At 49.6% G+C, this 13,816-nt stretch overlaps 6 protein-coding genes across 6 annotated transcripts; 1 reads left to right on the forward strand and 5 right to left on the reverse strand.

The window, feature by feature from the left end:
* Positions 1-225: 225 nt before the first annotated feature.
* Positions 226-4,088, reverse strand: N7489_007161 (DUF3433 domain-containing protein; the record flags this gene model as incomplete). Its single annotated transcript, XM_056712911.1, has 3 exons — positions 226-2,063; positions 2,135-3,919; positions 4,046-4,088. The coding sequence occupies 3 exons, from the start codon at positions 4,086-4,088 to the stop codon at positions 226-228; spliced, it is 3,666 nt and encodes a 1,221-aa protein (XP_056566626.1).
* A 606-nt stretch (positions 4,089-4,694) lies between these two features.
* On the reverse strand, positions 4,695-5,630 carry N7489_007162 (uncharacterized protein; the record flags this gene model as incomplete). The annotated part of the gene is made up of 1 exon (XM_056712912.1): positions 4,695-5,630. One exon carries the CDS (start codon positions 5,628-5,630, stop codon positions 4,695-4,697), a length of 936 nt encoding a protein of 311 aa, XP_056566627.1.
* Positions 5,631-5,822: 192 nt separating this feature from the next.
* On the reverse strand, positions 5,823-6,086 carry N7489_007163 (uncharacterized protein; the record flags this gene model as incomplete). Its single annotated transcript, XM_056712913.1, has 1 exon — positions 5,823-6,086. One exon carries the CDS (start codon positions 6,084-6,086, stop codon positions 5,823-5,825), a length of 264 nt encoding a protein of 87 aa, XP_056566628.1.
* Positions 6,087-8,604: 2,518 nt separating this feature from the next.
* Positions 8,605-9,827, reverse strand: N7489_007164 (uncharacterized protein; the record flags this gene model as incomplete). Its single annotated transcript, XM_056712914.1, has 3 exons — positions 8,605-9,125; positions 9,193-9,339; positions 9,641-9,827. The coding sequence occupies 3 exons, from the start codon at positions 9,825-9,827 to the stop codon at positions 8,605-8,607; spliced, it is 855 nt and encodes a 284-aa protein (XP_056566629.1).
* Positions 9,828-10,475: 648 nt separating this feature from the next.
* On the forward strand, positions 10,476-11,227 carry N7489_007165 (uncharacterized protein; the record flags this gene model as incomplete). Its single annotated transcript, XM_056712915.1, has 2 exons — positions 10,476-10,755; positions 10,830-11,227. 2 exons carry the CDS (start codon positions 10,476-10,478, stop codon positions 11,225-11,227), a joined length of 678 nt encoding a protein of 225 aa, XP_056566630.1.
* Positions 11,228-11,468: 241 nt separating this feature from the next.
* Positions 11,469-13,005, reverse strand: N7489_007166 (putative MFS transporter; the record flags this gene model as incomplete). The annotated part of the gene is made up of 3 exons (XM_056712916.1): positions 11,469-12,544; positions 12,604-12,811; positions 12,865-13,005. 3 exons carry the CDS (start codon positions 13,003-13,005, stop codon positions 11,469-11,471), a joined length of 1,425 nt encoding a protein of 474 aa, XP_056566631.1.
* Between the last annotated feature and the right edge of the window lie 811 nt (positions 13,006-13,816).

Consider the following 13,816-nt stretch of genomic DNA (forward strand, 5'->3'; position numbering starts at 1 on the left):
TACACACGGTTCCGGATATTTTTACAATGCACCAATGCGACGCCTCCTCTCATGACGTCCAAAATGCAAGTGAACAAAGCGAGGACCAGCTTGCTTGTCCAACTGTCTATATGGGGAGGCTTATCAAAGTCAAAAACGCCCATGTCCCGATGAATATATACCCCCGAAACATAATATAGCGTATCCAAATCACAAGAAAATTCGTGGCACATAAAGGCAGGGTCGTCAGGGTTGAGTAGGAGAGGGTGATCTTCGGATCTCCTGTAGCTGAATTGAGGTGGTCTTATCCACCTCCACTGCTGACTCGCTGCCCGGGGTATCAGGAGGTTTGATATTCTCTGGTTCCTGGTCAACGGCGAACCTCCAACGGTTATCGGCCCCCATGAACATGCGGAAAGCGTAGCGTTTGTTCAGGGATACAAGGTGAGCATGCCGTTCAGCACTGCTCCAGCTGTGTGTATTTGTAAAATCATGAAGCATTTGGCTGTGCGAAATCCAGGGAATGACCGCTCCAATGGATCGCGGCATGCGGGGTCCCCGGAATCGGCCGCGTCGCGTTCCGAACACTAAAAGCACAACAATCGTGTCGAAGGCAATGATGGCCAGAGCGATGGCAAGTGATGGACCGGACGGGACCATGCGCCAGGTAACGCGAGTAATGGTTGCATTTGTGGCCGGGACCGGGTTATCAAGAGATTCCAGATAAATATCGCGCCAAATTGAGAAGTAGGTGCTATAGACCCATTGATACACAGTACGAGTCATGTCGGTCAGAAGAGCGGGGTCGAGGGCGTCAAACTCAGGGTCTTCGCGTTCGTAGAGACGGGCAACAAGGAAGCCTGCCCAATCGTAGGAAGAAATATTATATGTCCCGGTCTGCATGCTAGTATTGCCGACAAAACTGCTAGGAATAGCCGCAAAGACTTTGTTGAACTGACCGAGACTCACGGTTGCATTGTCGTACATGGTCCCATGGGTGATAGATGTATTGGGAACAGGGTCATGCCGACTGATCTGTCCCTTCTGGTTGAAAGAGATAGAGTAGCTTTGCAACGTTGCCTGGGGTTCACATTGCAATGCAATCGTGTTGTTATCCGTGATTGGGGTGTCCGGCAAATAATCCCAACGGCCGACAACTAGAACGGTCGATGTCTGGCAGATGTCGGATGCCTCGTCATCATCTGGGGACAGAAAGTGAATAGATAGCGAGATACCTTCCTGTTTGCTCTTCAAGAGTGGCATGCGCGCCATGCATTCTATAGAAGAGTTGCCAAATGGTTCATATCGCCAATGTTGATGACCATCGCCTGTATCATGGACAAGAGCGTCGGATGAAAGAGGCTCGCACTTGAGCTCAGTTCCAACACCAAGCGTTGAGGCGCCATAAGTCACATCTGGGTTGCGATTCGTCACGTGTACTGGGACGAAAGACTGATATGGGCCAGTCCAAGACAGCATGGGGACTCCGCTGCTGATGCTGCTCTGAATCAAACCATACTCGGTGAATTCCTGGGCGAAGTCGGTCCCCCAAAGTATAGACTGGCTATAGTTCATTGATAAATCACTGGTATCCAATGTTGAGGTCGTCAATTTCTGAGTGAAAAGCGCGCCAGCAACAACAGTTAGAGCCATATTAACAACGCACGCAATTGATACGAGGCCCAGCAATGGTTGCCTGTTGCGCACGGACTTGAAGAAAATGGCGAGCGGACTTTGGGACGAATAGTTGAGTAACAGCGATGTCCGTGCCGGCGCGTTGCCGCGTTGCAGGTGGACCCAAGGCTCCAAGACTGTGAGGTTTCGGTGAATGGAGGTACATAGAGCGCCGACGGAAGATGCGACGATGGAGGGCAGAAAGGAAAGGACAATCTGGAACGAGCTCGAGTCGGACTGGGTTAGGTGGCTGAAGCGGCCGTTTCGAAGCAAAGACGAGACCACTAGTCCAATGAGGATAATCACTCCCGCTAGCGCTAAGAATTCAACAAGGAAAAAAGGGATCAGGAGAAAGTGAGGCATCGGATCAACACGGGTTCGGAGGTTCTCTCCAAGCTGGACAGGGGAGCCTGGTGATACAGTCAGTTACAGTTCTCGACGATGAATAGGATTCAAAGGATAAGGATGGGGGGGGACAAACCATCTTCAGCGAGAATCTCCAGCCTATTGCCAGAAGGGCCTGGGCGCCAGTAACACCGAGCATTTCTGAAGATACGACGAAGCTGCCGAGTAGAGAATTGATGAAATTCCGCCACTGGCGCTGCAAGGATGTTGGACGGGTGAAAGATATCAGCGGCAATACTGCACATGGCACCGATAGACCCTGGGTCACTTTGGAGAAACAGTTCACGAGAACTATACATGTAAAGGAGGTACACCGCAGTCAAAGTGGCCAGGGCAAGGATGAGCTCAGACCAAAGGGCCGCGAAGTCAACAACCGCAATAGCAACTTGGTTCGACAGGCGCTCAGCGGCGAGAATATTTGGTGCACTGTCGGGATCGAACAAGCGACTGAATGTGAGCACGAAAGTCTGTTTGACATCCCGCGCAATCTTGGATGCAAAGTCGGTCTCTGTCATGACTGTCGATGTGTCTAGCACCAGGACAGGCTGGAGATCTCCTATTTCTTGGCTGATAATCGGGAGTTCAGTTACAGTGCGAGCCCCGGTGGTAGCATTTTCACGAATGAAAAGCATGTCGCTGGTGAACGGAGCCCGCTGAGAGAGCAGAGCTTGGAAATGTTCAATGTTAAACTCTGCTGCTGTGAGCGCGCGGGTGGTGGCTTGATCGACATCGATAGATATGATGGAGCTGTTGGTGTGCATAGCCACACGAGCCTCCGCTTTATTATATGTGATATCACAGGCAAAGGCCATACCGGACGCGGAGTACTCGGTCGAGGTCGAAGTCGAGATTGGATTGGTCATATTGACTCCGATGAGCATACCATACAAATCATATGGGCTGCAGCCAAATTCGGTAAAGGCCTGGGTTCGATACGGAAATGATTCTTTGGCACCAGCCCCGATCATCGGCTCCCAATATCGTACTTGCAGGAAATCAGTGGTAGGAAAGAAGACACTCTCGTATTGAAAATCAAGGGCGCATTTGGCGGCTCCGTGTGCATCATTGAAATCAATACCACTGGCCTTCCATGAAATTGTTGGATATTCCGACTGGGGATCCTGGATAGCAACGTTCAGCTTGTCCCCGACAGAAACATTCTGGCAGGAAAGCTGAGCCCAGTACAGCGTCTGATCAACAGTCCACGTTGTACTCTCGTCTTGGCGACTATCGGGTATCTCCACGGGCGCCAAGGCGTATCTGGAGGATCGGGAACGGCCCAATAGATCATCTGAGAAGACAATGTCGCCATCGGCTTGCGTTGCGATCCAGCTCGCTTGTGTTCTCAAATCCACAAGGTCGGGCCAGCTTTTTATGGTTCTGTCGTCCACCACCGTCACCTCGCGCAGCTCCAGTACCGTACTCTGTAGAGCGGGGAGAATCATTCGGATCGAGAGCGTGACAAAGGAAACCCAGAATACGACCCAGTGGCGGCGGATTGCGGCATTGATCGGAGTGACAATAGTTTGACCGAAGTTGTAGTTGATGAAGAGGACGGTAGCCGGCGCTCCCTCGGGTCGGGACAACTGAAAGTATGGTTCCAGGCGGAGGACATCGAAATCGGTCACGGTCCATACCAAGACGAGCACGAGGGAGATGATGATAGGGAGGTAATTGTAGGCAAAAGATTGGGCGGCGTTGACATCTTCGGTATAGCTAAAAAAGACCAAACCCCCTTCGCGACCGCTATACTGTCGCAGCCCTTCCAGGCTCAGCAGCATCGTTAACATCAAACATATTAGGGAGATCAGGTATGGCGGGCGCAGAGCCACTGGGCGCCAACCTCGAGGTTGAGGGCGGACTAGGGGCAAACGAAACGGGATGAAACGACCTAGTTTACATCTCGATTAGCGTATACTCATATACCTCCGTGAGGCTCAACGGAATGCGAAAGGAAAAGGGGCGTCAGCCGACAACAACCACTCACCGATATATTGTGCCCAGCGCCCTACCCCGTCACTACCGGACATGCTGGATGAGGTCCCGAAGGCGGACGATGTGTTTGATACAATCCAAGCGCATTTCCAAGTCAAGTTTCAACCACTCAACAAGACTCTGCTGCAAACACAACAGGCCATAATTACACAAAGGGGGTGAGAGACAAAGGTTCAAAGAGACGGGATAAGAAACCACTAGTAGAGCCCGCGAAACCGGATGAAAAGAATCCCAAAGCCAAGAAAACGAGCTTGAACATGACGAAGAAGGGGAGAATCGATTTTGTTGTGGCTGTGCCGTCTGTGCCTGTATCCACACGTGGGGCGGATTAGTCCTCAACAAGACCCCGATCGACTTCACACGATGTGGAGCACATATTCTATTGACTTGAGGACATTAATCTGGAATTCTCCCATGTGAGCTCAAAATATACTGAGATTTCAATCGATCTTCTAATAGTACACTCTGGTCCAATCCAACAATAACATCAATCATCAAGGTACCCCAATTCAAACGAGCGACGATTAACGAGCGACGATTAGAACAATATCTGAAAGAACCTCATAGTTTCACAACTGAGCAACGGTCAACTGCTACGGTTCATAGAGCTGGCAATCATTGTGAAAAGCAATGACCAGTGTTCAGACCAGAGGACGGACAGATGACGATGTAACACCGGAGGAAGAAGCATAGCCGGGAGGAGAGGCAACACCAGAAGAGGAAGCAGCCACAGATGAGGAAGCGAAATGAGTGCCGAAAGGCTTAGGCAAGCCAGTTCCAAGTGGAGCGGTCGGAGTGGGGGTAGCAGTGGGGGTCAAGAGAGGAAGGCTCTCGTCGGCGCGTTTCTGGGCACCCGCAGAGGCTATAGCGCTACCCACGGACTGGGCATCAGCCAGCAGGGACGGAAGGTCCGTGGGAATCGACAGAGACTCACCGCGCTTCTGAGCCCCAGCAGAGGCCAACGCAGCCGCAGCCGACTGAGCATCAGAAAGCAACGAGGGAAGATCGGTAGGGATGGAGAGCGACTCGCCGCGCTTCTGGGCACCTGCAGAGGCGATAGCACTGCCGATAGATTGGGCATCGGCTAGAAGAGACGGCAGGTCTGTAGGAATTGAGAGAGACTCGCCGCGCTTCTGGACACCCGCAGAGGCGATAGCGCTGCCCACGGACTGGGCATCAGCCAGCAGGGACGGGAGGTCCGTGGGAATCGACAGAGATTCGCCGCGCTTCTGGGCGCCAGCACCGACAGAAGCGAGAGCTGCAGCCGCTGACTGAGCACCGGAAGCCAGGGACGGGAGGTCCGTCGGGATGGAGATGGCCTCTCCGCGCTTCACGCCACTGCCGCTGGGGATAGGCGCCGAGGTTAAAGGCCTAGATCCAGAAGATGGAGTGGCAGATGACGATGGTGCCTCGGTGCTGAATGCATTAAGGAAGCTGGGGAGAGGCTGATCGGTTGACAGATGAACCGGAGTCGATGCAGCAGAAGAGTTGGATGCAATGTAAGTGCCGCTAGAGAACGGAGCACCCACGGCAGAGCCGGAAAGAGCGAGAGCAAGTGCGGCAAATGAGGTTCTCATTGTGAAGAGACTGAAAAGAAATAATGGAGTATTGAGAAATGAAAGATTGTCGGTCAACGAAGCTCGCACAGCGAGGGAAGTTTGCAATGAAATGAAGATGATGGTATACAGAAACGATCTCGGATCTACTTGATGAAAAGAATCGAATGGAGGGATTCCAGGGATTTTATATCTTTCGTAGGCCGTAGCACATCATCGCTTCTTCGGAATAAACAGCCATTGCTTGTGTTCGTACACGTGGGTCTGTTCCTCCATGCTTATGTTCCCTATCTTGAGAATAGCCCTCGACTGGCCGAGAACGGACGATTGCCAGATCTCGTCATCGGTTAGATCTATTCGGGAAGGGTTCACAATATCCGAGCCCGGGCTGATAAACTTGCTTGAACTCTCGTGCCGATCAACTACTCGGTTGGGGCTTCGGTTGGAGTGCCCCTGGGGTATACCAGTGGTACACATAGGGCATGACCAACGGTCGAAAAGTCACAAAATTGTAAAGCGTACGAGGCTGCCGATCATCAATTCATGGGATTGTTCATTCCAAGGTTATATCCCACATCTACATGGTATGTGCCAATTAGAGCCGGGTATCGAAGTTTGGGCGTACACGTGCGACTCCCGATGTTCCCAAGGTTGGACTCATAGTGGGACCGATAGAGCCCCGATAGACGCATTTGGAATAAGCCCCGTGAATATGGGGAACTATTTGTGGAGAGAACATTGGAGATCCAGCGGTTCGCAGGGCGAGATAATTGAGGCGACGACCCACCATTTTAGAACAATATATGGGTAACGGAGATGTGAGAATTGAGAATGAGGAATTTATATCCGTGGTCTCTATAGATCTGGTTCGGAATTTGTATTGTCCCATCTCCACTCTGATATCTGCCCTGCCGGTTGAGTTTTCCGATCGGGGAAGCCCTGCCGAGGTCCAACCCGGCATGCCTAATTTACGGGCGAGGCCTCTGCTTGACTTGAGTATGTATCGAGATACAGACATATTGGAGCACTCTACGAACATCCAATCATAAATGCCGGGTTTTATTGGCCATTCTTTACCCTTATATGCAGTCTTTGGGCTGAACATAATACTGCGGTGTCTTTTTGGATGGCTTTCTATTTTACTACGTTTTCTTCGCGCTGTTATACCTAGAAATACTTAGCTATGATTGATAAAATGACTTCATCTTAAGGGTGCTTGGGTATGGCAAACCGGTTGGTTAGGGTTATAGGGGGTCCGGGCTCCAATAAATATACAACTTCAGGTACATCTCCAAGAACCCAACGAAGCTTCTACAACGTCTCTGAAGCCCCCAAAACAATTATTCCCCTCGTCAATAGACACTGTATATCCTCTTCAGTTTTCTTTTACCCCTTGGAAACTAAGATGGCTACTCATGGCACTACGATGGTCACTTCAGTCCTGGCCAATTTAATCTTGATAACACTTGCCGACTCATTGACCAACAGTGCTCTTGGAGTGCTCATAGATCCACCCTGGCCACTGATTCCAGGATTTTGGAATATTGGGAGCAGCTTACGTGCTTCTTCCCGGTATGCCCTTGAATTGCTCAGAGCATCCATTCCCTCCAACGAGCAATTAACAAATCCAGAGTTTGACTGTTGTACTCTCAGCTCTTATTATAAACACCTTGGACGTCGCTACCGACTTGTCTTTACTTGCTTTTTTGGGCAAGTCAGATCACGGATGACGTCGCTGGTCGGATCATTCTGCTGGTTGCTTCGCTTGGAAGTGCAGGTACTTTGGTTGGTATAAGGACTTTGTGTCCCATTTATCAGTGGAGTGTTGGTTATACTTCACTTGCTGGAGGGTTCCTTATTGTATCTGTGCTGTAAGTCTTTTTCCGTTTTCTACCGTTTGTCAGACATGTGTTGATAGATCAGCCTATCTACCTTGGGCACTGAAGCTCAATCCTGCCATATAGAGTTGTAGAACACTTATTGCGATTACGCCAATAATTGGGCTTTGTTGAATGCTGAAAACAAGGTGATGAAGATCACTCCCGGTAACTTTCCTAGGTACTTAAACGCTCGGAGATCCCCCGGAACTCTACCCTATGTGCCTGGGAGCTATTACAATCGTAATAAGAGTTCGTTTTTCGATGCCGGAGGGAGAATCTATGTTCCCACTGCCTAAGAGTACATGCAAACTGGACTTGGCGTGTCTAACATGCCCCTTAAGGCTCCACTTAAGGTGGATCCGGGCTGAGGGCTGTTTTTCATTTTTAGTTTCATTTCCTTTTTCTTTTGCAGGTAACTTGCTTGACTTCAGTTCCACGCCGCTTCTGTGCTTAACTTCGTTATGGGTGAAATTCCAGTTATCTCTTCTGCATCTAATGCAATGGACAACTGCCCTGTCCCTCTTGGTCTGCCGGAGCTCATATTACAAAAGATGGGGTACTACCAGCATCCGGTCTAGTATGTCTCCATTCCTGGCCACAATCACCTGTTTCATCGTTCTAATTTTGTGCTTAATAGCGTCACGGTTTGTCTTTTGGCATCTCCTCTTGTGGTGTTGTATCCTATTTGCCGTCAATATTGTGATCCAGACTCATGTCGCTATTATCGCTCCATCACTTTTTATATACTCGTATTTTTCTTCATCTTTGTTATTTGGCGAGCAATATATCGGAAGGAGAAGGAGGACTCCCAAGCTATACGTGTGACAGGGACGCAGCAACAAGAGGAGCAAGCAGAGAATGTTTAAGTTTTGTTCGGGATTTGGGATTTCTTTACAAGTAGACTATGGCTATTGCTCGCCTACATGTGTTGAAAGAACAGACTATACAGTTGACTTGGTTGTGGAAGCAAGGAAGCAATAGAGGTAGCCTAAAAAAACGACACAGTAATAGGGTATATGCGCGCATGTTCAATGGGACCTGCGCCCTTGAATCCCCTCCACAAAAAAATATAAATATAAATATAAATAGAAAAGCAAGAAGCAAATAAACCGCAATCAACGGGCCATAGAAACAAACGGTGAGAAATGGTTGAATAAAAGTGTCACCTCGAACCACATATTATCGGAGGTCGAAAGCAAGGCAGGACAAAAGCTAAACAACGTGGTAGCCTTTGTCCAGCAGATGGTCAACTGCGATAATGGAACAAAAGTCCTTGAAAGTCCCTGGGGTGTGGGCATAGCGAAAGAATCCAAGAACTCTTCGGTTCGCATCCCAGATTGGCGACCCACAAACTCCATCGACGATTTCGCGGGTAGAGTTTTGGCCAAGGTAGACCCAATGACAACGGATCCATTTTTGCTTAGGCTCATGAGGATCCTCGCTGGGGATGCGTATGATGGAGTGTGCCAGCCGTGTCCCTTCATATACCCAGAGAATGGGCTATCCAGGAAAATCTCGTCGCCGATTTTTGTCTCTCCCGCCCGAATAAAGTCAAGCAGCTTGAACGACTCGCTTGGAACGACAGTGTTTTCAAAAGGTTCATTGAGGAATTGCACTCCGTCATTGAGCTTAACGACTTTGGTAACGGATAGGAATCAAAGGGCCATTGTCGTGCGGATCGTTTGTCAGGTAGCAAGGTACACCGGCAATCTCCTGAGGCCATGGCATAGGCGGTAGTTCATCATCAAATCGATAAACTAGAACTCGATTGTCGAACTCGATTGCTTGGGTTTTAGGAAACACGTCGAAGAGGAGTTTTTCATTTTCAGGTTCAAAGTATTTTGAAGGATCTTGTCGAAGATCAAAGGGCATTGATATTTTTCGAACAGATCGCAAGGGAACTTGGATATCGAAACGAAAATCTTTCTCAACGTGTGTCGGACTTGAGTTGGTGTCAAACTGGGGTATGGCCTCCATTAGGCTATACACATTAACCGTGGTTTTTGTGTTAGTCGAGTGGAATAATGCCGTATTTTATTCCAACAGTTGCTAACGCCAGTTTCACCTTGTCGATCCTCGGACGATCCTCTCCCTAAATCATTTAGTTAGTTATAAATACTTTGGATTCACGTTGATATCAAATTCACTTACCCACATGCTTGACGGTGAAACCCTTTGGAACGCATTGATCGATTGTATCAGATGCGGAGATGAAGATCAGGTCTTTCGACCGCGATGATTCCGGTGAGGGAATCGTCTTTCGTCTCTTGCATGTGTGGAGATCTTCGGCTGATACACGTCTGGGTGTGGCAACAAGGATTTCTTGTTGAGACTGCATTGTGATGGATTAGTGAGACCAAAGTCAGCTAAGGTTAGATGGAGAAGAAGAGAGAGGTTGAAAGACGAAAGACGTCAATAATGAGTTAAATCATGTGACTCATCGCGCTTTCCTTAAATGTCAACGGATAGGTATGGCTTTATGTTTGTTTTGGTAGCCCTCCAGGGCTGTTTGTGGTCTTTCCTGTGGTCTTTCCTGTGGTCTTTTCGAAGGTCTTTTCGGAGGTCTTTCGGAGGTCCTCTAGATGGGTATACTCAAGTATCTCTGCAGATGTACTCATGGATTTTCTTCCCTTTGTTAGTGCTAACTATAGCTAGAAGGATAAGAAGAATTAGCTGTCACTTCTGTATCAGACCTTGCCATATGCTAGAGATCGGCCAGCCCTAGGTGGTAGTTTTATATTCACATTAATCAATCTTCTTCAATCGATATAAAATTTGTTAAACTCATGCCTGGGTACATTATTTTCTGCTGTGCAAAAGCCAGTGGTCGTGGTGGTCGCCAGAAACCCTCGTAGACGTGGAAATCCAGAGTGGAGATGGCCCGAGGCCTTGGTCTTGGCGGTCGGAGCTTTCCCCGAGAGCTCGCCCTCGCTCCCCTCTTGTTACTCCTCACCTACTTCCAATCCGCCTCTTCCCCTCCTCAACCATGGGTATTTTCAGCAAATTGGTCAAGACGACCGTCGCCGGCAGTATTGCCTCGGTCGGTGTCTTCTGGGGCGCCACACGCAATGACATTTTCGAGGTCATGGACAGCTCCGATCCTATCTTCCAATCGGCCTTTTACAAAAAGTTCAACCCGAGTGGCAACCCAACTCTTCATGATGTCTGCGTTCGTCGGATTCCACTAGACAAGATCCAGCCCTCACTGGTTGAGGAGAAGGGCAAACTGGTGGAAGCGTTCTGTGCCGGTGTCTGGGGTGGCATGGGTAAGTACTACACTGGGGAAACCAGCCTCGTCGCAATGGCACAGATCCTAATATTTTATTTCCCCTCTCTCCAGGCTATATTCCCCAGCGAGCCTTCCTTGAACGAAAGTACCGTGGCCCCGAGACTGCCGACCACCTCTGGGACCGATCGGACCTCCTCAAAAACAAGTACGAAGTAGGAACCATCATCACCGACCACTTCGAAGTCGTCGAGAAGACCGAAGACCGTATTGTCGTTCGCTGCGGTGACTCCCCGCGCATCCGTGAAGTCCGTCCCTCCGACGGCCTCTTCGAAATTGCTGCTGTGGTCAAGCGAGACCAAGGCGTGGCCGAATTCAGCCTGAAGAGCTGTTTCTACCAGGGTCTCGGAAAGGCGGAAGCTGCACCTATGGATGAAAAGGTGGCTTGGGCACACCGCCAGTATACTAAGTTGCTGCTGGAAACCGCTGTGCTGAAGAAGTGCGTCCGGTAAGGTGGAGTGGAGAACCTCTAACCGCGGGACTTGTTGGCACAAAGGACCCCAAGTTTTCGGTTAGGACATGCCGTGTATATATCCCTCACGATATTTCGCTGATCATAATCTGCGAACATCTGAATGCTGTCAATTTTTACCTAACTTTTTTATTTTGTCATTCTTCTACTATACATATATCCTTCATCGACGGCAAAGATTCCGCACCTTTCCCTATCATGAGGTTGACATGTGGAAAAAATCAAGTCTTCTCCACCTCTCCCCGGGGCTCCTCTGTGTCTGGGAAGACCTTCTCATTAACTGCTATTGTTTCTTTATCACTAGTGAGAGTGATAGCCAGCACGGTCGGGATGGCGACAATCAACGAGCCCATGCAAAGCCCCCAGTTCATAGCGAATTGGGTCATTGCGGGTTTCTCCATGGCGTTGATGCGCCACGCCATTGCACCACCGGTGCTCTGGAAGGTCTTGTACGCTCCAACCAGAACGGCTGCTGTGGCTGGGGAATTGGACTGGGCACCAACAAGCCAGTAGCAGAATGATTGCCACAACGCATCATAGGCGCCATAGAAGATGTAGAGGAACATCGGGCCCACTGAGATATCAGCGTCTGTGTAATCGATATCCTGCTTCAGGCCCTGCTCCAGACGGAGGTCAGACCACACTTGGAACTTATAACCGCCACCCCAGATGGCCATTCCAGTGACAAACAAGAACGCCCAAGCGATGCGAGCGCGGTTGGGTCGGCTGACACCGGGAATATCGAGAATGAGACCCATGACGAGACCACCCAGCATCTGCGCAATCCAATAAAGCGAACCGTTGAGCGAACGAGTCCGGATATTGAAGTTCATACCGTTCACAGCATTCTGTTGGTAGGAATAGAACACGTTGGCCGAGAAGAAGAGGGGAAGCATACACAACACCCGCCAGTTGCAGATAGTCTGGAGGGAATGGCGAAGAATCTGACGGAAGTTCTTCTCGCTCTCCGGTGTGACCTCCATCTGGGCAACTCTAACATACGATGGTGGACAGATGAGCGTTCCCAGCGCCCATCCAAAGGCCATGATGGTAAGCAAAGCAATATATGTAGCGTCGCTGACAGTTCCGGTCGTCGATTTAAAGTTGAGACCGAAGCTAGCGAGAGACCCGACGCCACCGCCAAGATTGAAGATAATCCAGAAGGCTGCGATTGCGCGACCCTTCTGTGACTCGGGCACGTAGGTCGTCATGATCGCACCCTGTGCCACCCACAAGAAAGATGCTCCTACGCCGAGAATGGCACCAGAGCCGATCACGAATCCGCCGTTACTGGTTGCTGAGGGAGTACAGATTAGATGTGGGCAAAACACGCTGTGGATTTGCAACTGGACATACCATTGAAGCACAGGAGACTGCCGGAATACAATGCATAGGTCCATCCTCCAAGCAAGAGACAAACTCTGGGTCCAACACGATCGAATATAGGGCCGACGACGAAAAGAGCAGTTCCCGCAGTACAAGCCAGGAGAGCAACATTAGCATTCGCAGCGACAGTCTGGTCAACCTGACCGGAACCTCCCAGCCCGCTGAGCGCATTGTACATCTAATGCTATTGTCAATTCACTGGATTGGAAGAATAGCCTTTGCCAAACTCACTCCTGGGCAGCAGAAGCATATGAAACTGATTAAGATGATCTGGAACCAAGAATGAGTCCATATCTTGTACAAGGTCGAGCGGTTTTCATTTTGCTCAGTACCTGCGGCAACACGCCCTTCTTCGACCGTTTCATTCGACATCTTGTGCGTACGAAACCAAAAGTCCGGGGAGGGGACTGGGGTCTTATGTTACAAACTCCCAGCGTTGCCGATATCCTCCTAGGCCGGACTACTGTGGGTCAGCTTATCGAGTCCGGGGCCCCACGCGATACGGGGCTTGGGTTGCACGCGAGGACAGGGGTTGTGGGTATAATATGGGTATAATATGGGTATAATATGGGTATAATATGGGTATAATATGGGTATAATATGGGTATAATATGGGTATAATATGGGTATAATATGGGTATAATATGGATATAATATGGATATCAGATGGTGTATCCCTAGGGTATCTCCTGTGAAGTAGTAGCAAAAGTGGAACGCCATTATCTTTAGATTGGGGATGCAGCTCCTTATCACACGACCTTCCTTCTCGACGAATCCTGTAGGAGATAACTCCACTGTATCTTCCATATCGGCTCCTTCCGATTCCTTTCTGGGAAAAGTCTGGAGAAGTGAAGATCCACTCATGTCGCTTGTCTAAACGGTCCAATCCCACGCTGTCAAGATCCCTTTGTTGTAACTCTACTTTGTAACGGCCCCCATTTGATCAGACCGCGGGATGTTTGTGGAACAAGGACCTCCTCTTCGCTTTACGTACGGAATTCTGTCAGTTCCCGCATCGAAATCCACCTCGGGAAATGGGGCGATATTAGGCACTCGGCTTGCATAGCGCCAACTCGAAATGGATCCAGCTTCGCCTCCCAAACCGTCTAAAAACCCCCTTGTCTCCGTTTCCCGCATGGTATGATCCGTGATTCGCGAAGAAAAATACATTAAAACCCCCGGC

The sequence above is a fragment of the Penicillium chrysogenum genome (assembly GCF_028827035.1).
Source record: "Penicillium chrysogenum strain IBT 35668 chromosome Unknown utg000004l_segment0_segment0, whole genome shotgun sequence".
Classification (NCBI taxonomy): domain Eukaryota; kingdom Fungi; phylum Ascomycota; class Eurotiomycetes; order Eurotiales; family Aspergillaceae; genus Penicillium; species Penicillium chrysogenum.